This window comes from Puntigrus tetrazona, chromosome 24, assembly GCF_018831695.1.
Source record: "Puntigrus tetrazona isolate hp1 chromosome 24, ASM1883169v1, whole genome shotgun sequence".
NCBI lineage: Eukaryota > Metazoa > Chordata > Actinopteri > Cypriniformes > Cyprinidae > Puntigrus > Puntigrus tetrazona.
Genome location: NC_056722.1, coordinates 21,402,532 through 21,425,995, shown reverse-complemented (window position 1 = coordinate 21,425,995; position 23,464 = coordinate 21,402,532). Strand labels below are relative to the sequence as shown.

At 38.7% G+C, this 23,464-nt stretch overlaps 1 protein-coding gene across 6 annotated transcripts in view; it reads right to left on the bottom strand.

Moving 5' to 3' along the window:
* Positions 1-23,464, bottom strand: part of ntng1a (netrin g1a) — a 73,631-nt gene that overhangs the window by 4,428 nt on the left and 45,739 nt on the right. For 2 of the 6 annotated variants that reach the window (XM_043227038.1, XM_043227039.1), the window contains exons 4-7: positions 14,597-14,769; positions 8,078-8,104; positions 2,760-2,927; positions 805-939 (exon numbers count right to left, since the gene is read on the bottom strand). In XM_043227038.1, the coding sequence (XP_043082973.1) occupies positions 805-939; positions 2,760-2,927; positions 8,078-8,104; positions 14,597-14,769 (503 nt within the window). Of the gene's footprint in view, positions 1-804; positions 1,027-2,759; positions 2,928-5,408; positions 5,454-8,077; positions 8,105-14,596; positions 14,770-23,464 lie in introns of those variants that run through there. The other 4 variants (XM_043227043.1, XM_043227040.1, XM_043227041.1 and 1 more) reach the window with 4 other exon arrangements.

Sequence of the window (23,464 nt, the reverse complement as noted above, 5' to 3'; positions counted from 1 at the left end):
TTTGCCACTTGTCACTATTTGCACCAAACACTCTGGTTTACTTTAATCTTGTGACATGTGCAATGTTGTGAATTTCTGCTTCTCAGCTAAACCAAGCCTTGTAGTGTTGGGTCTAAAGCTGCCCTAAACACAATAGACACATATTTACTCGACTGTCCATCTCACATTATTACAGCCAACATCCCTTTGTTATATCTGAGGCTTTGGTAAATGTTGACCTTTGATGCTGGAAGCACATTGATGAATACAAATCAATGCTTGACCTATGGATTGTTTCAACCACAGCGCTTGGAGCCAAGACAGAAGAACAAGCCATCGCAGTGTGGCCATAACAGCAAACAGCCAGAGAAAACAGCGCAGGCGTCAAATGTTCTGCTCACTTCAAATATTAGCTCAGCTGCCTGTGTTCATCCGCGCAAGTGCATGTGCATGGGATTGTGCCCGAGGATTGTTTGCGTGCTTTATCTCTGTGCTTGAGAAAAATTCTACAATAATACTATTAATAAAAACAATGCTAATAAATGATTAGAATAATTCCCTTGAAATGAATTCTGCAGTTAAACCACTAACAAGGCAGCATAACAGGTGTGACTGAGCCTCGGAACGGAAGTCAGTCCAAGTTTTTTTTTTTTTTTTCCAAGTGCTGTAAGCAAACCAAGCTGCTCATTCCCGGGTAAGCCAAAAAGAAGCAGCAAACAGAGAAAATAGAAAAAGGGAGAGAAGAAGGCAGGGAGGGGTAGAGAAAGAGAGACGCAAAAGAGAGCAGGGGACTGAAGCTGCAGGTTGGGTGGAGGTTCTACTTACATTTGCAGCCATTGTCCCACAAATATCCTGGCAGACACTCATGGCACTTAGCCCCTGTCGCTCCCTCCTTACATTTACAATATCCTGTGCCATTACAGCGATCAGTGTCTGAGCCAAAGGGATTACAATTACAGTCTGTAGAAACAAGACACACACATACACACAGTGGAGAGATGGGGTCTGCGGTCTTCAGCCTCAGATCAGCTCATGAATAAAGTCCCTCTGTTTTCAACACAAAAAGTATTTTTCGCTCAAAATGGGCCTCTGCTGCCTCCTTCATGCACATTGCTAGTCTACAAAGGACAGATTTATAACCTCTATATCTGAATATTTACCTCACATCTACCATTTCAAAGGAATAAAATGAGAAGCATCAACTGGGGAAGGTGAGTGATGGTGGAAAATGGTAACAATGGCATTTAGTTTAGCGAGGAAAACGAAATGTTTGTGAATGCTCAACATCTTGGAAGTCCCATAATGTAAAAGGGTAGACCATTTCTGAATGAATGCGCTGTGTATTCTGAATAATTTTCTGAAAACATATTTATATATGTAGTTTAGCTTTAATGAGTGGCATGATTGAAGGAAGGGAACATACAAAAGAGAAACAAAGACAGTCACATGATTTCCTGATTAGACAATTTGTTGCTCCCCATAAGTGCATTCAACTCAAATATTGTTAATACTGATAATAATAAATAAATCCTTTGATACTATGTCCTTAAAGTATAAATGTATTGCATGATTTGGGTTTATTCAAGTAAAGTGAAAATTTGAATTTCGTGTTGACTATAAGTTTTTGACAATGTCAGTAACTATCCAGGTCATGGATCACCCAAAGACATCTGGCCAATTAACTGAGGTCTGTTTATGGCGCTGGAGTGCCATTCAAAAGCTGCTTTTCTTGAATATCTACAAAGATGACAAACAGTTTGAGCAGATGTTGAGCTACTGAGGGGTATTAAATATGCAACAGTTTTAATATTATCAATTCAAAAGAGAATCTGATTAATTCTCTTGTGCTTCCTCAGAACTTGGACGTGCAGCCTGAAACTCTGATGTGTGTAATGGCATTTTTGATCATGACATTTCGTTTTCAGAAGAAACGAATCATTCCTTTTAAACTCTCCTACTTCTTTCAGTATAAATTCATCAGTGCCTTCAGATGCCTAGCGCAGCAGAACACTTTACAAGTGCGAACATAGCCTTAAGGTTTTGCTACAGAGCAGATACGTGTTTCATTTCTAAGTAAAGGCATTAATGCTTATTAATTATTAATGCTGTGCTAAAACACTAACATAAACCTCTCCCAAGATGCACTTTTCACCTATTTTGACAGTTCGGTGGCCCTCCTGTGACTACAGAAATTGCTCGGTTGAGGTGGAGGTCAGAGTCTGTGACCTGTAACACCTTAAGATGTGTGTGTAAGTCACACAGTCGTGACCTGCTCCCAAACACCTCCCTCTCTCTCTCTCTCTTCTTTCTCTTGCTTCTTCTTTCCTGAGAGTGACATATGCAACATGCAGCACCTTTTTCTGTGGGTGCGAGCCCTCCCAGACACCTCACTGGGGAAGTGTGATGGTAGACATCACCTCTGTCTCACAGTGACACCTGTCTGGCTTTTTTTTGTTCTCTGCTCTACCTTTTCCTTTTTCTTTTATTGGCTTTGTAGAAACATGCAGTGTCTTTTGTCCTAATTTGCTGTAAATCAACATGTCATACTTGCAGGTTTCGTAGTCAAAGACTGGAAGGATGTGGATCAACGTGACTTTGCTGACGCACACAAGCATGCGTGAAGAGAATCGAGTGACGACAGAGGGATGGACAGACACAGAGAAGGGAGTGAGGAGATGGAGGATGATGGAGCAATAGAAAAAGAAGGCCAGATGGCAGATTTGTGGGGAGTGTGATGTGAGATAAGCCGTGTTGGTGGATGGAAGTGCTGGAGGACTGACCTATGCAAACATTCTCATCGTCCAGCTCTGCTGAGGCATTGCGGTAGTATCCAAGCTTGCACAGCTGGCAGTGCTGCCCTCTAGTGTTGTGCTTACAGCTCACGCAAATGACGGTGTTTAGCACCTCGATGTAACTGCAGCGATTGGAGTGACTGAAACATTCGCAGTCTTGCAAAAAGGGAAGAGAGATGTGGCTGTGTTTAGGGTAAGTGTGTGCAAGTTGCGGCGGCGCTGCAGAAGAGGGGCACCATGGCATGCGAGGTTTGGATGGTCTGAAACAGCAGAAGCGGTGTTAGATGTAAGATCACCTTAAGATGAATGGAGAAGCGGTGTTGTTATTAGAGAGCTGGCCTTGAGCAAACCACAGCGATGGAGAGGAAAACAAGAACAGGAATGTTACATGGAAATCAAACAAGAGCAGATGTAATTTTCAACCTTGGCAGAATGCGAGTGCACGTGCGATTTGAAATTTACATCCGCTGTATTTATATTCTATTGCTCATGGAGAGTTGTCTCACAGATATGATGGAAGGGTGTAGTGAAGGAGCTGGAACTTTCAAACACGGGAATAAAACAATGGCTTCTATTTTCTATGCCCTCAAAATAACAAAGCCTCTCAGGTCGAGAACGGGTACACAAACTGTATCCTCTATACAGAACTACTGCCATAAAAATGAAAGACAAAGCATTTTTTCAGTATTGATTCTGTCAGCTCCAAAATGAGAAATAGCACAAGCAAATCAGAAATAACTTCCTATCTATTTCCCCATAGCCTCCAAAGAAACCAAACAACGTTTATCCAGGACCCGCAAGGAGTCTGTCCTAGTTTCAAAGTGAAGCTGAATCTCAATGCCCGGATGCTGCTCTTGGCATAACATAACAAACTGAAGACATTACCCTGACCTGCCAGGGAGGCTTGGTCAACCAACTGGCCAGCACCTTCAACCCAAAGGGTCTGACAAATCTGAGTTACGCTCATAAAGCCTCCGCGTCCCTCCCTCCTGAGATGATTCCAGGGCTTTCGGGAGAAATGGAGGGCTTCTCATTATCGAGATCTGGATTGAGGTCAGGCCTCCTCTGTAGCCTTTTCCCCCGTCCCCCGACTGGAGGAGTTGAGACAGACATATCTCCTGTAAAGCGATCTCTAAAGCTGCCTGGATATGTCAATCATTCTGCCTGGAAAATGTTTTAGAGGGCCCACTTTAACAAAAAAATTGACGGGCTTCTCGTCTGTGAGCCACTCTGGAATTATATCAGATTCAATGTTCTCATCCACACTCGGATCAGCAACACTGACTGTATATAACCCGTTAATCTGACAAAGTCAACATGATTTGAACACTTCCCTCCTGATTCATCAAGTAAAATCTTCTCAATTTTCAAAGACTTGGGTCTCTGAAGCATTTGCTACAAAGCTTCCATGATGATTCAGGATGGAGCTAATCATAAAGCAAAGTAAGCAATTGCACTAAAATCAAGATCTTTTTACTTTATATGATACAAAATGGGAATAGCTGGGTCAGGGGTAGGTGTTCTGCAAGTACAGGAGGTAACAGGACTCACTCTGGATTCATTCAGGGCATTGTGAAGGGGGTAATTCGGACAACATACACTGACACAGAATAGTGAGAGTATATGAATCGAGTCCTCCTACCTCTCTTACTGTTCGCAACTTGTACAGAAGGAACGGTTGACAAAGCAACTTGAGGAGCTACTAGACAAAATAAAGACAAAATAAATCAAATAAAAACATATTAAATCAACAGAAACCCAAACAGTCTGTCTGTACCAAAAGCATAAAATTGACAATAAAACAAGAATTTAAAATAATTCTGTTACTCTGCCATAAATTATAAAAACGCTACAAAAAGAACACAAATTTGTACAGCGCACGTTCCATTCCCTGCAGCTGCTGTGGAAGTTTTTGATGGTTTTAGAAAAGAAAAAGCCTGCATTGCTGGCAGAAACTGCTCAGCTGGCATTAGTGTAGTTGAGCTTCCCAGGCTTCTTGTGTGAGAGCTCGTAAGGCTTAGATCCCCACGTCCCGCTGCCAGTCCGACACAGCAGCAGAACAACAGGGCTCAGAACAATCCCAAAGTTATCAGCTCATCGTGCAGTCACCACAACAAACCAAGGGGCAATGAGTGTTATGCCCTTTACTAACCTCCACCCCCCAATTCAATCAAAAACGCTGTTTCCTCAGGGCTGTTGTTTGCGTGATGCTTCGTTTTGGACATCTGCGCATTGGTTTACCTTGAGTCAGTCTACCTAAAACAGCCATGAAAAATTCCCAGCAGGGCTGAGAAAATATTGAGAGGGCCCAAGAGAGAGCACCATGCCTAATTAAAATGGAGGGCGTAACGCTTTAAATCATCTCTGCGTGTGTCTTTATGGCTGTTCAGCTTAGAAATGCTGATTGCTCAAAAATCTTACAGCTTTCAGACATGTTAGAAACTTGTACGTGAAAGAGAAAAGGCAAAAAGAAGACGTTTGTCCATCTGGAATGATTCAGTACAACAAATATACAAAAAATACTGTTGTTGCTGTCAGCAAACTTCTGCTGAATCTGTTTCACTCTTACATCAGCCTAAAAATTGTTCTGTGAGTCAGATCAAAGGAAATTGTATCCAAGTTAAAAATGTACCCTACCTTGATTTCGGTTAGCGACACCTAGGGATGAAATGTTCTGCCGAACTGCATGCATACAGGAGAAATCAGGTGTTAATTGAATGCACTGGCTGTCGGATGTCAGATGCACTAAGACGGGCCCAGTTTGGACTCATGTACACATAAACAGCTACACACATCTCCAGATGGGTCATTCATAAAGTTGAGCTGATAGTCTCGATGAGAACAAGCAACCGATAGACCAATCACAGATCATCTCTAGAGATTGTATGTAATTGAGCTGTGCTTTGTGGCTTACTCTATATTAAAACATGGGAATGACAGCTGACAGTGATGAAGGGAAATCGTGTCAGACTTTCGGGTGTGAGACTGGATTGTGCGCATGTGTATTCATGGTTGCTTGAGATGCTTGCTCAATTTATCAAATTGATTCATTTGAAGTGTGGTTGTATGACAGAAATAGCTAACAATCAAAATGACGATTTGATGGGAATATCCTCATAATTACATACAATTCATTTCCTTAGAGGCGGAAATATCAGGGCTTAAACGAGAACAGGGTGCAGGAATTCCAGCGAGGACACATCTTTGAAAAAAGATTTTTTTCACCAGCATGGTGATTGGGGACTTGGAAAGCATGCACACGCAGGTTACTGACAGAGGAAACCCATCTTGAAGACCCATTATGAAATGGCTTCTATGTCCAATCACATTGGGAGAAATGACTCTTTTTCCATGTGATTTGGGGAATTCCGTGAACTTCACTATGAGTTTTCAGTTCAAGCTCCAGTAATATTTTATGAAAGAAATTAAAGATGAAAAGCAAATAATTTCTGTAAGATTAATTAGATAATGTGAGTTCAGGGTGTGTCAACATCATAAAGTGCTTCTCTTTCTTTAGATTAGTACTTGGCTTGTCAGCATCATCTCATCAATGCATTTGCTTTAAAAACATTCAAGTATTAAAACACATAACTAAAAAAAAACAAAAAAACATAAATGCACAATTTGGATCCATCAAACTAATCTAATATTTGGAGAAACACTTTTTTCACAACCCTTTTTAATGGAAGTTTTCTCTCAATTTTTGAGTCTAGTGAGACACAAAGAGTAAGCAAGCAGCAATGGACAACCATCGGAGTCACTATCAGTTTGGAACAGATTTTAACCTCTGAGTGATGGACAAATCCAGCTATCCTCTCTCATCACATTCCATGAAACTCGCACACACAGAAGCCACTGTCGTGATACCCATGGGACCATGCTGAGAGTTTTATTATTGATATAAAATGTGTACCGTATTAGCAAGTGATTAGGAGCGATACTCATCGCATCTGCTCGCCATTAATGTTTTTGTTTTAGCAATTTTGATAAAAATTGGATAAATAAGAAGTGACAGATTTTAATCAATGCCATCCCAGTAATGAAATGCAATCCTGTACGGCCAAAATCTCATCTTAAAATATTAATTTTGCTCTAATGCCTGCATTAGGCAATTCTGGCAGGCTTAATAAACTTGAAATAGAATTGGGAAAAGTCAATAAAGAATTCAATTACCCTCAAGCAACTCTGAGGAAACTGCAGTGTTTTCTTTTTCAGTCTTGGGCATAACATCTCTGTCCTCAAGGACACTCTTTACAAGCACTCGCTATAGTTTTGTGAAGGGAGAGAGAATGGGGTTTATAATTGTTATAGTGATGGTCAGAGGACGGTTTTGGTGCTAAACATTAATCTGTTCGGGACCCTGGTTGCATTGTGAGTTTCTTTTCTTTGTGTCTTTCTCGATGGAGGTGTGTAAATTCACCATGAGGACAGTGAGTGAATGTTCATGGCATGGCGTTTGAACAAGAAATAATGAAGTGAGCTCATGCAAAAAATGGCACAGCACAGGCCATGCTATACGGCCAAATGCAAAACACACTTGAGGAGAGGAGAAGGAAGTGTCCACTTGGTTTGACAAAAATTTCTGATTAAAAATGCAAGATTTATTTTTGTGTGTTCACCAGCTTTCAGATGGTAACTGCTAACTGTAATTTATGTAAAAATCATACTTCATTCACTCTTGTAATAATTCCAATGTTCATTATTGAATATTTGATTTGTGTAATGTTATTCCATACACCTGTGATATATTATACCAATCTATCCAAAGAGGAAATGTGTATATTTGTCCTGGACTCAGGAGAAGTGAAGCGTGTGGAAATATTCAGGGCTCTACATGCATTCTGACTTGTTCAATATCTCTGTGGCTCCAGTTTTCACATTCAACCTCCCTGCGCTTGTAACTCTATCTGTCTGCTGCTTATGAGGCCCCTGGCAGGACCAGATAATACCACATAGACCTGCATTTCTCATATTAAAATGATCTTCCCCTCTTTCTACCTCAGAAGAGATCTTGAACTGTTTTACAGCCCCTGTAGCATTTATAATACATGAAATGCATGCAAAGTAAGTATTTGAATTAGTCTATCCATAAACTTCACTACAGAAAACTCTAGAAATAGTTTAACTAAACCCTGTTCTAATTAACTTCCAGTCCAATCAGATTACGTTGCACAGTTTATATCCAATAGATCTAATGAAAATCAGAAATAAATGTTTAACCAGAAGTGGACCTGAGGTGAAGTGAGAAGCAAAGCTGTTCATCTTGCACTTCCTGTTGATATAGATCTATGAGCTTGTTTACTTACTAACTGGACCAACACTATTTGGCAGACCTGGAAGAGAGATGAGAGAAAAGATTATATCATCAACAGTGAATAGCACTAGCAATACAACAAATAGCAGTAATAAAATGCAATAATAACAAACAAAATACTTATAATTATGTCTATTAAAATATTGTTTATATTCAAATATATATTGACACAAATTATTAATTTAACCAAATTAATAAAACCATCTACAATCCACAATCCAATCTTGTTTTTTGTGTCAAATAATTGTTAACAGCAAAGAATATTTTTAAGCAAATTTAAAAGTAAGAACTTTAGTGTTTTATCAGCTTTCTTCATAAATGAAAAAAAAAAAAAATAAAAGGGGAAGGTGCAATGTTTCTCAATCAAGCAGAGCATTTAGAAAACAGTGAATGGAGGATTTCCTACATGATGGAGAACTCTTGGAGACAATGCTCTGGTGGCAGAAAGAACTGAACTCACGCCCCTGCCATGTGCCATCGATCTAGTGTGCGCCATCTAATCTCCCTCCCTGATCTCTGCTTCACAGGGACAGTTAAGAGCCAAATTTATGACCTTTGGAAGGAGGGCTGAGAAATGACAAGGAAAAGAAAGGCTGCAGGCACCTCCAGTGAACATGTGTGAATACTGAGTCTGATAGCAAAAAAAAAAAAGTAGACTTTCTTTGAATAAATCCTGCTTGATTTTCATTTAAGAAATTAAGTAAGAAATCATGCACACTTCTCTGACTTGAATCTTATATGCAAACTACAGCACATGGGAGTTTTATTTCCATTTTCACACTTTCCGTTCCCTAAAATGTTTGCTGACCCCTCATAGCAACCCCTTGTGTTCTCATTTGAAACCTCCACTTTAGAGTAATGTCTATATATGCCAAATTATATCAACAGGCCAATAGGAATACATTCTTGCTTTTTCTCAAAAGTGGTTGCAAGGGTGTTCTGGCTTTTTTTTCTGGGTGATTTAATTATTTTTACTTTAATTTTTACTTTTACCTCTTTCAATGCAAGTCTATGAATCTATTTTTATTTTTTAACTTGCAAGTCATGATGGAAAAATTATGGCTCATGTTGATGTGGCATCTGACACCACAGAAACACATACAGACGTCTGGATATACTCTAAACAGCATCAACAGTGTAATACAGCACCTCTCATAGCACACTGTCCGCTCTCTTTGCTTTAAATACAGTCAGGCTTTTAGTCATGGTGCGCATTCATCCTGACGATTCATGTAAGTGCAATTCAACCTCTTTTTTAATTTATTTATTTATTCATCTCTTCTCTTTTAAGTTGGACAGTCGTCCGCCTGAGACGGACGCAAAATATCATGTGTCATATCATTAGATTACCTTTCAATCACAGCGGTTTTCAACCTCCCTCACCTGCTGGAACTCTCCATTATGTCAGCGAGCAGGAATCGAATTGTGAAGCCTGATGCAGAAACACATTAGGCTGCTTATGTTTATTGCATACTCCATTGATTTTTACCATCTGAACTTCTGCACTCTGGGGTTACTCGAGTCTCCAGAATCAACCATTGATGGGCAGGAGTGTGTGTGCTAAATGAATACACATCCTGGAATATTTTTTTCCATTTTATCCATTCTTTATTTTACATGTTAGATTGCTATTGGTTGTTTAACACACCTGAAATATTGTCTGACAGAATGTGAAAATATTTACCTTCTGGGGTACTGTCACTCTCAGTGTAAAAGAAACAATTTTGTACCATATCAACCCTTTAAAAGTGCATATTAATATCTTCTTAGCACAGTAATATGAACAATTATCATTTCCGAGTGTATATATGTATATTCTAAATAGGCCTGTATATACTTATTCTTTGTTCCTTCTATTTAAGCAAATACTTCCTTGATTTTGTGCAAATACACCTTTCCATAAATTAATAAGACCCTTTTCTCACAATCAAGCAATTATGCTGTCAAAAAACTCCTACAATGTTGTATGAACCTGCACAGAATGATAAAGAATAGACAGTCTCTTGGGGGAAAAATCCACCCACACACACCTAAACACATGTTATACTGACAGTTAATTTTTCAGGCTTCCTCCCAGAGGTTGACGGGACGTAATTAACCCAACCTGGGCAAGATACCAGATCTGTCCTGCCCTACATAACACACTCACTCGCCTGCCAAGTCATCCAGCTTGAGGGATTCCCACTGGACTGCACGAAAATTGTGACGAATTCCCTTTTTTCCCATTTGAAAGCCAATCTGTTTCTTAACCGCCCACTTCCGTCGCCAGCAAAAGGACAAAACCCTCTGCGACGCTTTATTTCATGTTTCAAAGCTAGTTGAATTGCTGGTGGCCTCATTATTGTTGTTCTGGTAGAACAACATCCTGACCTTCACAGAGTCTCATCTGTTTGCTTTTTCCATCCACCTGGACATTCAGGTAACGCTTATCTACAAAATTTCTACCCTAGGCAAAGTTTGTAATTACTTTCCCTGGCCGCTTACATCTCCTGGCCATCCATCATGCATTTCTACCTGGATGTGAGCCGTGACATGCACAAGCAACCGTGTGCCTCAAAGCGGAAGGAAATGTGACAATCCACACCGGTGGAACTTGTCGTCCAACCTCGGCTACAGTAACGGTGCCTCCATCTGAGCGTCTTACAGGGCAGAATGAATAGATTTGTACGGGAGATGGCAAGTATGAAAAAGTGACTGCGATGAGTCACAGTCACAGTTAAGATTCTGGGAATGCGACGCACGGCGGAAAATCCTGTGATGGAAGAAACAAATATTTGAAAGAGAGATTACCGTTGCGGCAGCACAGAGAAAGATGTGGAAAAGGCAGAGTAAACAAACCAGGTCTCATGGGGGAATAAGGAGAACATAACACAAAACAAAGAAAGAGAAAAAAGATAGAAAGAGAGAGCGAGCGTAATATGCTTTCGGAGCTGACACTACGAGAGTCAAGATGGAAAAGGAAACCGTGGGGGTTGTGGAGGATATGCAGCCAGGGTGGAGATGTTAAAATGAATAATTAGATAACACAAACGGTACAAAATAACTCTCCTCTTTTGGGAGAAGACAAGATGGCCACCTGGCCCTTCAGATAGCACTAATTAGAGCATCAGTACGGTAGTGGAACAAGGATTGAGGACACGCTTAATTACACTTCAAGATCGTTCATGTTACACAACAAGAAAGGCAAACAACTTCTACAGGATGGAAGGTGGAATCGTCTTCCTCTCTGAGTATATGTTCTTTTCTATAAGAAAGTTTGCATGTCTGAAGATGGCAGGTGGGGGAGGAAGGGTACAGCTGTTATAGTTTCAGCCCAGGAACGAACCGTTTGATTCAAGGACGCCGAACAACGGCAGGCGAACACACTGACATCTGGCAGCCCTATACTTATGTACACTAATTAAAAAACAAAACCAGCCATCAGTCGTTCACCACAGCACCGTTGATAATAATTTACTCTCATTGCGACTGTCATCTCCAGATGTGTTGGGCTGTCTTTGCTAGCTAGGCTGAACGGAAGTAAATGAGGTATTATGAATCTCCTCCCCTGGTGGATCTCACTCAAGCGTGATTTTCATGGCTCCTGTTGTATGCGGAGTGGAATTTTGTATCCAAATAATTAAATGTTAAAAAGCTGTAAAATCAATAAGTCGCATAAAAGCTTATATCATGTTCAGCTTTTATGCTTGCGGACTGAAGCCGAGGTCAATGAGGAGAGATAAAAACCTTCGCTGAAACCGTGTCGGGACACATCTCTCTCTTTAAGTGCTTTGATTGCGAGTAATTTACAAGGCCAGACCAGGCTGATTTGAAGTTTCATTTGCACAGTTTAATCCTGCCAGGACGAGAGGAATTAGTCAGTTCTCTGTAAAGAAGTGCTGTCTTAAACCACAGAGTATTACTCAGCAGAGACGTGGAAAACAATTAGCATCGCTTGCTAATCCTCTCGCATTTTTTAAACATAAACGGGGAGTTGATCGCCCCCGCGGTCGCTGTGTTTGGCAAACAGCAGGCACGGTGCAGATCAGACCTTATTTTGACTAACATCATGAAACCCTACATCAATCTGACAAGCCATAAAACACACAAACATTAGTCAAGTTTAAGAAGGCATTTTAGATTCAGATCAGCACGGGCCAGAACATTGCGTGTGAGTCCCATTGCCACCTTTTCCAAGAGGGAGAAAATGGGGGCGCCCTCATCACTTCCCCTCTCCTCGAGAGCAGAAATGGTCTGTCATGGCTAATTCTTGAACTGATCGCTCTCCGGCTCGCAGCTCCGATGTGAAGCGATAACCTAGCCACTTCCCAGAAGTGTGAGCGCGGGTTGACGAAGAGTGATATCCAACGCTCTTTCCTCAATCTCAAGCTCTTTCCCTGGTTTGTCTGACCCACTCAGACTAACAGGAATTACTCTGCCCTACAAAATGGCAAAAATGGCAGTAGCACTAATATTATAAATATATATATATATATATATATATATACACACACACACACACACACACACACACACACATACGTATGAGACAATCTACAGTATGAGGAATGAAAAAAATTTTAATTAAAAATTTAATTGCACTAAATAAATATATAAACAAACCTATAATATATATATATATATATATATATATATATATATATATATATATATATATATATATATATATATTTTTTTTTTTATAATTGCTAAAAATAATATGACCTAATGCTTCATTTGTTTTATTGCTTCTTAAATTTTGTATTGGTTTATGTGTATGAACATGCATAGAAAATGCTACAATACTACATATATTATCATTATATCTAGATTACTGGACGTACTAGTCTATTTTAAAAAAAAAAATTTATCCCATTCATCTCCATTGCCCTACCACATAGTGTCAAAAACTGTTGTAAAATCAGCTGCTATTGGCTTTAAAATGTGAAACTGCCTTTCTTCTGTCTTAAATATTATTACTGTTTAATCTAATTATTTTTAATCCAAAGGGAATGATCTAAGAGCCTGTCTTTTGCAGCATTATTACGTTATGGATTTCTCACTCTGCTCACACAGGACCATAATAAGGGGCTTAAGGTGAGGCTGTGTTTTATAGTGGGTTCAGAGTCTGTGCTGGCTTTTTTTTTTTAATAATGTCCTGTCAATCTCAGTCCTTCAAAACACTCCACCGGCTCCTAGAGAGTCATGAGGTACAACAGCTGCCAGGAGGCACACATCACTCCACTCAAACACATGCATGGACAGATACACAAACATACACACAAACCTGCTGAGGACTGAAAAGAATATTTTGGCATGCATACAGTTTCTGTGCATGCTAAGGTCATATCTGTGGTATGTGTGGTATGTGCTGCTCTTTTCGTCCCAGAAGCATATGGTGCATATGGTAATAGTGCTAGTTTACTTCTGGGCAAACATCCTGCGCGTTGGATTGAAGGCTCTGTCTCCTGCCATTTGAATTGAACTCCAGTTGTAGTGTAGTCCTCAGGCTGGAATTACAGACAGCACTGGTTTTCTAAAGGCTAACTGTCCTTCTGTTATAGTTTTAACATTTGACATGCACTGCATTCTTTGAAAGACAGGTCCTACAAGCATTCTGCATCTTTTGGAAGGGTAAACACTCCTTAAAGCGATAGTTCACCCAAAAGCGAAGCTATGCCATCACTTAATAAACCACATGCTATTTTAAGCCTGTCACTTTCCTGTTTTTTTTTGTTGTTGCTTGTAAATAATAATAATAATAATAATAATAATAATAATAATAATAATAATAATAATAATAATAATAATAATTCAAAATGTCTTCAGTTCTGCAAATTAAAAAGTATGTTTTTTATTTCTTCATTTTATATCTTTAAAGGCAAAATAACTGTAAAAAATAAAACTATGGTATTCTCTAAAGTATTGTGAATGTAAATACAGTATGGCATACGAAAATCATATAATAGCCTAGTATACAGTAGGGTCCAAAAGTTGAATTGAGGAAATAAAATGAAAAGTTTGTGGTTTTGATTATGAAAAAAATCTGTACAGTTTATGCAGCTCAAGTGCTGTTGTCATTAAAGATAAAGAAAGACATATCAAATAGAAATGAAAAAAATGCACTAGAATGCACGTTTCACTGATGGATCACAATTGATAACCTTTCCATAGGACCTCCACCACTTTTTGGACTTTATCTCAGTGCAGTACAAAATAACAAGCATGTAGCTGATAAAAAATAATGTTTGATATCTTTTTCGAAAGTTTAGAAGTGACTATGTTGTTTAGTGTCAGAGTTCCTGTGAGGACCTGGTTTTAAACTGGAAGTAGGGTAATGGCTTATGGGAAGACACCATGAGCACATTGTGAAAGGTAGGACAGCAGTAAGAGAGATGGTTTATGGTCAGAGTAAAAGGACATGTGAGCCTTGTTATCCACAAACACAGAGCCCATATTGTTCTTTCCAGTAAGTGGAATGGGAATGTGTGTGTACGTGTGTGTGTGTGTGTGTGTGTGTGTGTGTACTCACAGATATTTGCTGTGCCCTTGGGGATGGGGAGATAGGATCCTGCGCTCCAAGCTTTGGCCTGATAATTCCTCTTACAGCGACCACAGTCAGGCCCCGTGGTGTTGTGCTCACACTCGCAAGTCAGTCTCTCTTTGTCATAGATGCAGCTGTTGGCGTGAAGGTTGCACTTGCACCTGTCACGGTGAAAGAAGAAAAAAAAAGAAATAAAACATATGCCCTTGTGGATTTTCAATCGTGGAGTTCAATTACACCCGAGAGGGAGAAAAAATTGGAACCAGCACTTAGAGACCAGAGTGACCTTGTAAATCATTTGCATTTCAAGTAAACGCGCATCTGCATGTGGGGGTATACTGAAGCTTCCAGAAAGTGACTTCAAAACCTTGCACATGGTGTCAAGGATTCTGCAAAATCCACATCATTATTTTTTATGTTTTTTCTTTCCTCTCGAAAGATATGTTATTTTTAATTATCCCACTGGAAAAGAAATAATTGCATACAGGTCACACTTGCAATGAGAGAAAGAAAACTGTTAAAAAATATATAAAAATATAAGCGCCGCATATTTGGCATAATGTTGCATGCTTTGATTATTTACAGATTTTGTGCTATATGCATTCTATTTAATATCAATCAGTTCCCAAGCACTTGTGGAACGTTTCAATTCTCAGATGCAGTCATGTTTTAAATGTTGTTGGTAATATTTTAAGTACAGCCACTGAGGACGAACCCCAGCAAGCATTTGTCTCACATACACACTTATGCAGGGATTTTCTTCCCTCGTTTCCTCTCTAAGCATGGAAATTGATTTTGTATGCAGGAAGGCAAAAGATGGATATTTCAGTGGCACACATGCAGGACTGACGTAAAAAAATGTGATGCAGTTATGTGAAACTATTCTACAGCTAGAATTGAGCAGCTTAACTTGTTTATATGTGTGTCTGTTTTCCAGTTCACCTGTGATTCTTGCTCCTAATGCAAAAATAAATTGTCCATCACATTCACAAATATTTTTTAAAACTCATTTACTGAATAACACAATTATCTTTAACCTCACCTGTATCAGTATCATAAACTAGTCATAATCATATCCCACCTTGTTGTTTCCCCACATTAAGTGATTAAGTGTGGCTCACATAAATCAATTTTGTGGAGTAATAATAAAAATGGATATACTGTAGAAAACAGAATTTATACATATAAATGAATGATGCAAATGGGTATAAATATATAAGTATTTGGCCCACTTGCCATTAATGTAAATGTATTACCATAAATATTTTACATTATTATCATAGCTAAAACATAGTACCTTGCAGTAATAAACATCATGTCACATATACCATCCATTAAGTTAAAAAACCCCTCAATTCCTTTAAAGCTGCACAGATTAAAGTAACACTGTAAAAAAAAATCAAAAGCTGATCAGTTGCTAGTCTTTGATCTAACTTTTTCTAGACTGAGGCTCCTCACGGATTATGGGTATAACCAGGCTCTTGATGTCTGCCGCCTCTCTTTCTCACGCAGGTGTACGGTCTGCCCTGCGTGGGCACAGAGGAGCATTATCAAAACCATTAAAACCGGTGTGTCCGAAGAGATGCGCGTGCAGGGGCTGATAAATGTGATGCACCGAATCACGTTTGGAAGTGACAAATGACTGCTCGGTCCCCGCAGGTATACACGGTCAGAATAAATGAGAGGGCATTATTCTCCAGACACCCTGATTTGCATCTCATTATCTATAGGGTTTTTTTTATTTAATTTAACAGAAGGGCATGTCAAATCTCAAGATTCTAGGACATCCTCTTTTAAACTGGCACCTATCAGCCAAGCATGAATCTGTTGCTTCTTTGAAATGTCAGCAAGCTCGCACACATAAAATCTCCCACCGAATAATGACATATGATGCAAATTAGTCCCTGATATTATAGTGGGTCATTAAACTGCATATAAACAGCGAGTAATAGACTTCTGAGACATATTAAAACTACACAAGAGTAAAAGCCATAAAAACAGACTGTTTTACAGTGACATGCAACATTTCAAGTGGGCAACGAGGTACTTATTCAGTAAGAACTATGTATTGCAATGAATGGCTCACCAGCCTGAACTAACAAGGCTAGTCCAGTGACTGAACAAAACAAAGGCACCGAGCTGCAAGGAGTAAAAGGCATGCGTGGCATTCTGATGAGGCCTCCTTGTTCAGTTCAGGTGGAGGTCTCAGATTCCATGCCGCACTCCTTGTAGCTTGACCTTCATATCCTCTTATCACCGGTAACATTTTAATCACGGTGTTGATACGAGGCAGAGCTGTGCTGCTGATGTAATGAAGGGGACACAGCAAGGGCCCGGCGGGTCTCTTTGCCGTCGGCATGGTAGCATCTCTAACAGAAACGAAACATTCTCGTTCCAGTCTGGTCACCAGGGGAGACGCGGTGCAATAGCTGCCTCAAGGAGAAGCGCAGTAAAAAAATATATATTTAATTAGACTTTAATGCCAAAGCCGCTCTCCAGGGCTCCACCATAGAAACTGTCTGTCTTAATTTAACCAGGCTTTGCCATATTCGGAAACACTAACTCGATCAGGTAAAGGATTACAGTGAATGTGCATGTGCATTCCGCTTGTTAATTTCCACAACAGTCTAATACGTTGTTGAAGAGACCTTCTACTCAAAAAGTCCGGATCCAATATACTGTTACATATGCGTCTTTTTTTCAGCTCTTTACCCTCTCTTGAGACCTAAATCACAGTGTTTATGCAATCATTCTAAGCCAGTAAAGTGTAAAAAAAATGTACACCCCGCTCACACAGAAACAGAGGTGACACATGGATATAGCTTTGTTTGTGCTTCAACTTTTGAAACTGCAGTGCTTAAAAAAACTCGTCCATGCTATAGATTTAATCTCTCATTTATAAACAAATTCTCTGTTTTTTCCTGGCTGGTCGTTATAACATAAACAGTCAATAGAACCTAAAACATGTGATTATTAACATATCAGCAATTTACCATAATAACTTACAGATTTGGAATGGTATGAGCAGTGAGTAAATGATTGCAGATGTTCTTGTTTCATTTATTTATTTTGTTTTTGGTGGATTATCCGATTAAAGAAATTAGTTGAACCAAAATTCTTTTATTACTCAACACGATATCGACTCAAAACTTGCTCACTTTTGTGGAGTTTTATGTGTTGTCCAAAATTTTCTTTTCAAGACAATAATGGCTGTCAAGCTCAAAAATTGACACTGTATTAACAATTATTCGGAATTCAATGCGGTCAAACACTGAGATTTGTTACTTACTGATAATCTCGCCCTCCATCACGACCCTTAAATTTCATTCTCAACTGTGTGTATTCATTGAAACCTCGAAATATGTGAAGTGTTCTACAGAAGACAAAAATGTGATCCTTATTTTCTGAACTATTATGGTTGTGTAGAAACGTTTAATTCTAGTAATTAGGTTGAGTGGTCAATGCTACAAAGAAGAATACTGAAAAAGGTTTAGTCTAACAAAAAAGTTTAAATGTTGAATGTCCTCCTTGAAAGACAGGAGGCAGAACATGCTCTTAATAGTGATTTATTTATTTATCTTTTATTGAAATACTAGCCTGAAGCGGAGAGTCTGTGACCTCCAAAATAATGGAAGACTGACTGACAATAAGAGCACAAACAACACAGTAGTTTCTCTCTTTGAATGGCCCCCCTTTCAACTGACCTCTCGAAAAAAGAACTCGTCTTCATCATTTTATATCTTATCTGCTCTTGCCGCAATTTGGAAACCGACAGCAAAACAGCCCCAGTTCTCAAGCCGCCTTGTGCCGTACTGACTTATCAGGGGATAATTATTAGCAATTATCTCCAAATGAAGCTTACATATGCACGGCTAAGCATGCTGATCTAACCACAACAGGCTGAGCGAAGACAGAATGGCCTGTGAGTGAGCTAAGTAAGTGAAGTAATTATGTTTAATTAAATGTGCAGGTGTTATTGTAACACAGAGAACAAGGTCAAAAACTCTCACTAAAATAATTGTTTGCTAATGTCAGCGTATAACTAACCATTTTGCAAATAGTAAAGATGTGGAGGCAAACAGACTTGTACTAAAGAATGCAACAACCAACTGAAAAGAGCGTTGCTGAGGAGCTTCAGAAAACTTAGCAACACAGTCTCATAACCAATTCGTACAAATTGGTAAATTTAGCAAAAATGAGTGAGGTCATACAAATTTGTATGAATTAGCCTTTTTTTTTTCCTTTGCAAAGGACCTAGCATTTTGCACAGGCAAAATGCTATATCTTTGAAATGGGCTCAGGTCCCAAATGTAGAACCATTCAGGTGTGGTATCTTGGGCTTTTCAAATAACAATGGCTAAGCTTTGGAAGCAGATGGGAAAACTGCAGCGCTGGATAGTGCTGCTTTCAAACATCTAGTTACTTAGAAAATGTTAAAACTAACACATCCTGGCCAGCACAGTGTTACAATTCTGTCCTTTGAACCTATTTTCCATTTGTCGAAGATGTCGCTTAAATTGTGATGACGTGTTTGAGGTACTGGGGTTTGTCTGACTGTTACTCTTCTTGTAGCTGATGCAATGGTGTAGGTTTTCCTTAATTTTAGATAGAAATTTGATTAAAAAATGTTCCAGTTTTTAAAAGAACTCTGATTCCACTTTTTTGGAAGTCAAGTTCTCAAATACATTTGTTTCTTTCAGTCCTGGTCTACTTGGCCATATGCTGCCTGTATATCCCTGAAAGACAAGCTTCAAACTGTTTGTAGACATCAACCATTTACTCAACCTCGTTTCATCGTAAAACCTGTGGAACACAAAACGAAACAATGCTTCTTTTTTCCACACAATGAAAGTCAATGAGCATTCCGAAATGATTTTTCAAAAAGTTCAAACAGTCATATTTCCTTTATGTGTTCCACTCTAGACCATTCATGTTTGCAATCACATGAGGATGAGTAAATTATGACTATTTCTTTAAGGCATAATTTTGATACTTCTGCATTACCCTTTTCTGCATACTTTACTTCCCTTCACTTCCATTGTATTTTTTTATGTCTCTCCACAGCATATATAAGTAATCCCACTGCATCTGCCTTTCCACCCCATCAAGGTAAAGACAAATTTTCCCTTCTCTGTAAAGTGTTTACTTCTCCAACCACTGTAAAGTGATTACTTCAGCCAGTTCTGAGTCTACCTGATTGGCTGTGAGCAGTAGCATGTCATAGGCTGACAAGGTGAGGCCCGAGTACCGTACCTCACTCTGAATCTGAGATAAATGAAACAGGGCATCTTGTGTGCTGACTCTAATTGCCTTCTGACAAACACAGACAACTGCTCCGCAGAACAGCACAGAAAGTGAGAAGTGAGTGCAATCTCTCTGAGACAGATCTGTGCAACTATCGCTTTTTGCTAAACTGCATAGACTTGACAGCTACAGAAGTTACATTCAGGGACAGCTTAACGCTTTGGAGAGCCAGAGATGACCATCTGAGAAACCAACAGACTCCTATGAGTACAACTAGATGTAACGATACTTACTAAAAACGGTCTGTAACAACCTGCACCACATTAACCCTCTCACTCAGCCACTAATGAGCCACAAACATGACAATTCACGTGGCCTTGGTGGATATTTAGTATATATTCTTTACTCTAAAAAGAGTGATGTGGATTTGTGTAAGGCTTTAGGCTCACAATTATCAGAGTTTCACATTTGCTAAACAATGTTAGCAAGATGCAGTGAGGAGCTAAATTGGAATAAATCCAAATGACCCTGAAGCCCAACATTGCAACATTGTATCTACAATTCATTTAACAATTTAAAGGACATTTAGTTCTCCCGCTTTTATTTTGTGCTACAGTCAAAAGCTATTACAGATTGTTAATGTAAGCCCCAAGACATTCATATTATTCAGGGGTCAGTGAACTAATCAAAAGATAAAAAATTGAAGAAGCCAAATCTGTTATGGGCTAATGCTGCGTTCAATTCAACTCAAAAAGAATCCAGGAATTTCCAAATTTCTACTCAACAGACAGGTTTATTTTGTTCTAGTATAGCTTATGTAAAAGATACATGGCATATGACAGAGGAAAAAGATGTATAAAAGTATGAAGGTGCTTGATCAAAAAAATGAGTTTAATAAAAATAATAAATCAACAGGCTGCTGTATAAATCTGTATGAAACTTGTGTATTCTATTGGTGATAATAAAGGCAGACTCTGGGGAGGGTTGTGAGATAAATGTCAAGGAGATTCTGCTAAAATGAAGCCAAAATATTCCTTCATTTCTCCTTGAGCATACCTTTACCAGTACCAAAGTGTTTTTCATTTCTTTCTAGCTCTTTCAAATAAGGTTGAGCAGCTAAATGTAGTATCTGTAAATGCAGCATACCTAATCAAAATACTTTTTTAAATAAAACGGATAATGATGAAGGTATCACACAGCACTGTAAGTGGAATTTATAGAACTGTAATTCAAAGAAACGCAGTGGAACACAGATAATGCATTTTAGGAAAGTGTTCCTTCACCCTGGTCCACAAAAGTTAATTGATTAAATGTCAAATATATCTTATACAAATATATATGTATATGTGTGTATAATTATATATATATAAAATAAAATGCAAACTATGTATCTTTACTAAATTCATATTTGCTACCTTAATTTAAATTCAGGAATTAAATGGGATAATTTTCAATTTAATTCTGTATTGCATGACAAGTAAAGCCATTGCACAAGTTTCACAATAATTGGTGTTACTTAAAAATGTACTTAATTTAGAAAAAAAATTATTGAAGCCATTGTAAAATTGCATATACAAAGAGAAATAAATTCCTATTCATCTGCAGATCCCCACTACAGTTTACAAAGCATCTCACAGCACAAGCACCAGAAAAGCCCTTATAAGCCTGACAGCTGAGCTCAACACACACCAGCCATGACCATACAGATGACATGGCTCTCGCTGATGGAGTATCGCTGCGGGAATTCGTTTTAAGCAAAACTCACGAATCTGGCTTTATGCAGCCAATCTGTTGTCTCGTTTCCCATCCTTTTCACACCACTGCAGCAAACAGCTTGTGTTTCGGTATTATCATTCTGGAAAAACAAGGGTTTGTGACCTTCTTCGATTGCTGAATGTGTAGAGTGGTGGATGAGGGATGTATTTAAATCTTAATGTGTCGGGTCTGAGGGAGGAGGGTGAGGGGAGGTCGGAGGATATCTGTGTTGTAATGATGCATGGTTGTATGGGGCTGGTGAATTGGCCTGGCTCAGATTGCCGAGTTCTCCCCAGACGCTCTGATTAAAGACTCTTAATCCATCATCAGAGGCGGCCTGAACCGCACAGATGTGCCCAGGGTCAGAGGGCAGTCCGCGATCGGAATCCTACAGCGCTTTGAGTCTTCATCCGTCCCATACAACAGGCATCATCCCAGAGTAAGGTGAGAAATATTAGATGTAAGCATCTCATAAATTCTTAGCTAAAGCATCTTTAGACAGAATAGATGTTCAGAGTGAATCTAAAAGCTTCCCACGCAGAGTCGATTGAAAGGAACATCACTGTAATCTAAAGCAGGGTGACATACTCAAATGTTACGTGTATGTGTGAGGGGGGTGTGGGTTTATCAGAGGCAGAGATGTTGAGTGAAGGTGAGGTCAGTAAGGGGATTACTCATAGATATCCGTCAACAGTCATATTATGAGTGACCGGACCTCCCCCTCTTAGTAATTAAATAGGTCATGCCTATGAATGCAGAAGCTGTCAACTACAATAAAAAAGAAAAAGATAAAAATTATTTTATGACACTGCTCTTACAGTTTTTGTGAACACAATATTGCCTTATTCATGAAATTTTCCTATGAGTCAATGCAGAAAACTTTTTTATATAAATATATCTATTTTTTTACTCGTTCAAATTACTTTGTTACAATGAACTGAAACGTCACAATCTTGAACATTTTGTCACAACCTAATTTTATTATGTTAACTGTAAAAAAATGTAATTTAATTTTTTACGCAATTGTAATATTTCACAGCAAATAACATTATAATCACTTTACAGGCTTTTACTGTGATATTCACACTATAATGCTGTGTTCAAGAATTTAACTTTGAAAGTAACTGCTGTAAAACTACTGAGAATTTCGTGCTGCATCCTTGTGCTGTGTCATCTGACTGAACTCTCTCGTCTCCTCCATATTCATATCCATAGTCTAACGGATTCAGTGGTAGGTGTTTGAATGTCAAATTAAATGTTGTGGATTATGGCAAAGGTGCAGTAAATTCATCTTAAAACAGTAAGGTTAACTGGGCTTCTTGATCACTTTCTTTCTTGCTGTGTGTGACTTTACTAACTGAAAAACACTTGTGGACAGTTACAAAGCAGTTTTATTTTATTTCTGTGCTTAAATACATTTTTCAATATCTGTACTTAACTGGAATAGTTTTATTTTGAGTAACTTTTACTTTTCCAAAGAATTAGAGCATACTTCTTACTTCAATACATTTCATGAAACATATAGTTATTCCTTATAATATATGACATGCTTTTTGATGTAGAAGCAGTCTGATTCATGAACAAACTGATTCTTTTCAATGAACCTGTTAAATCGCACCAAACAATTCATTCACGAATGACAATGATCCGATTGCATTTGTTCTTGTTTCAACAAATCACTGATTCAAATGATTCGTTTGGAGCGAGTCTCCAGTGAACTGAACTCACAAGTGAGAATTATGAGTTCTTGTTAGAGTGCTTGCGACTGATGTTGATGTTGTGAAAAGTAAATTACTGTGGAATTCAGAAAATCATGTTTAGGTCAAAACTGTTGGTTGTCAAAAATCGTAAAAATGT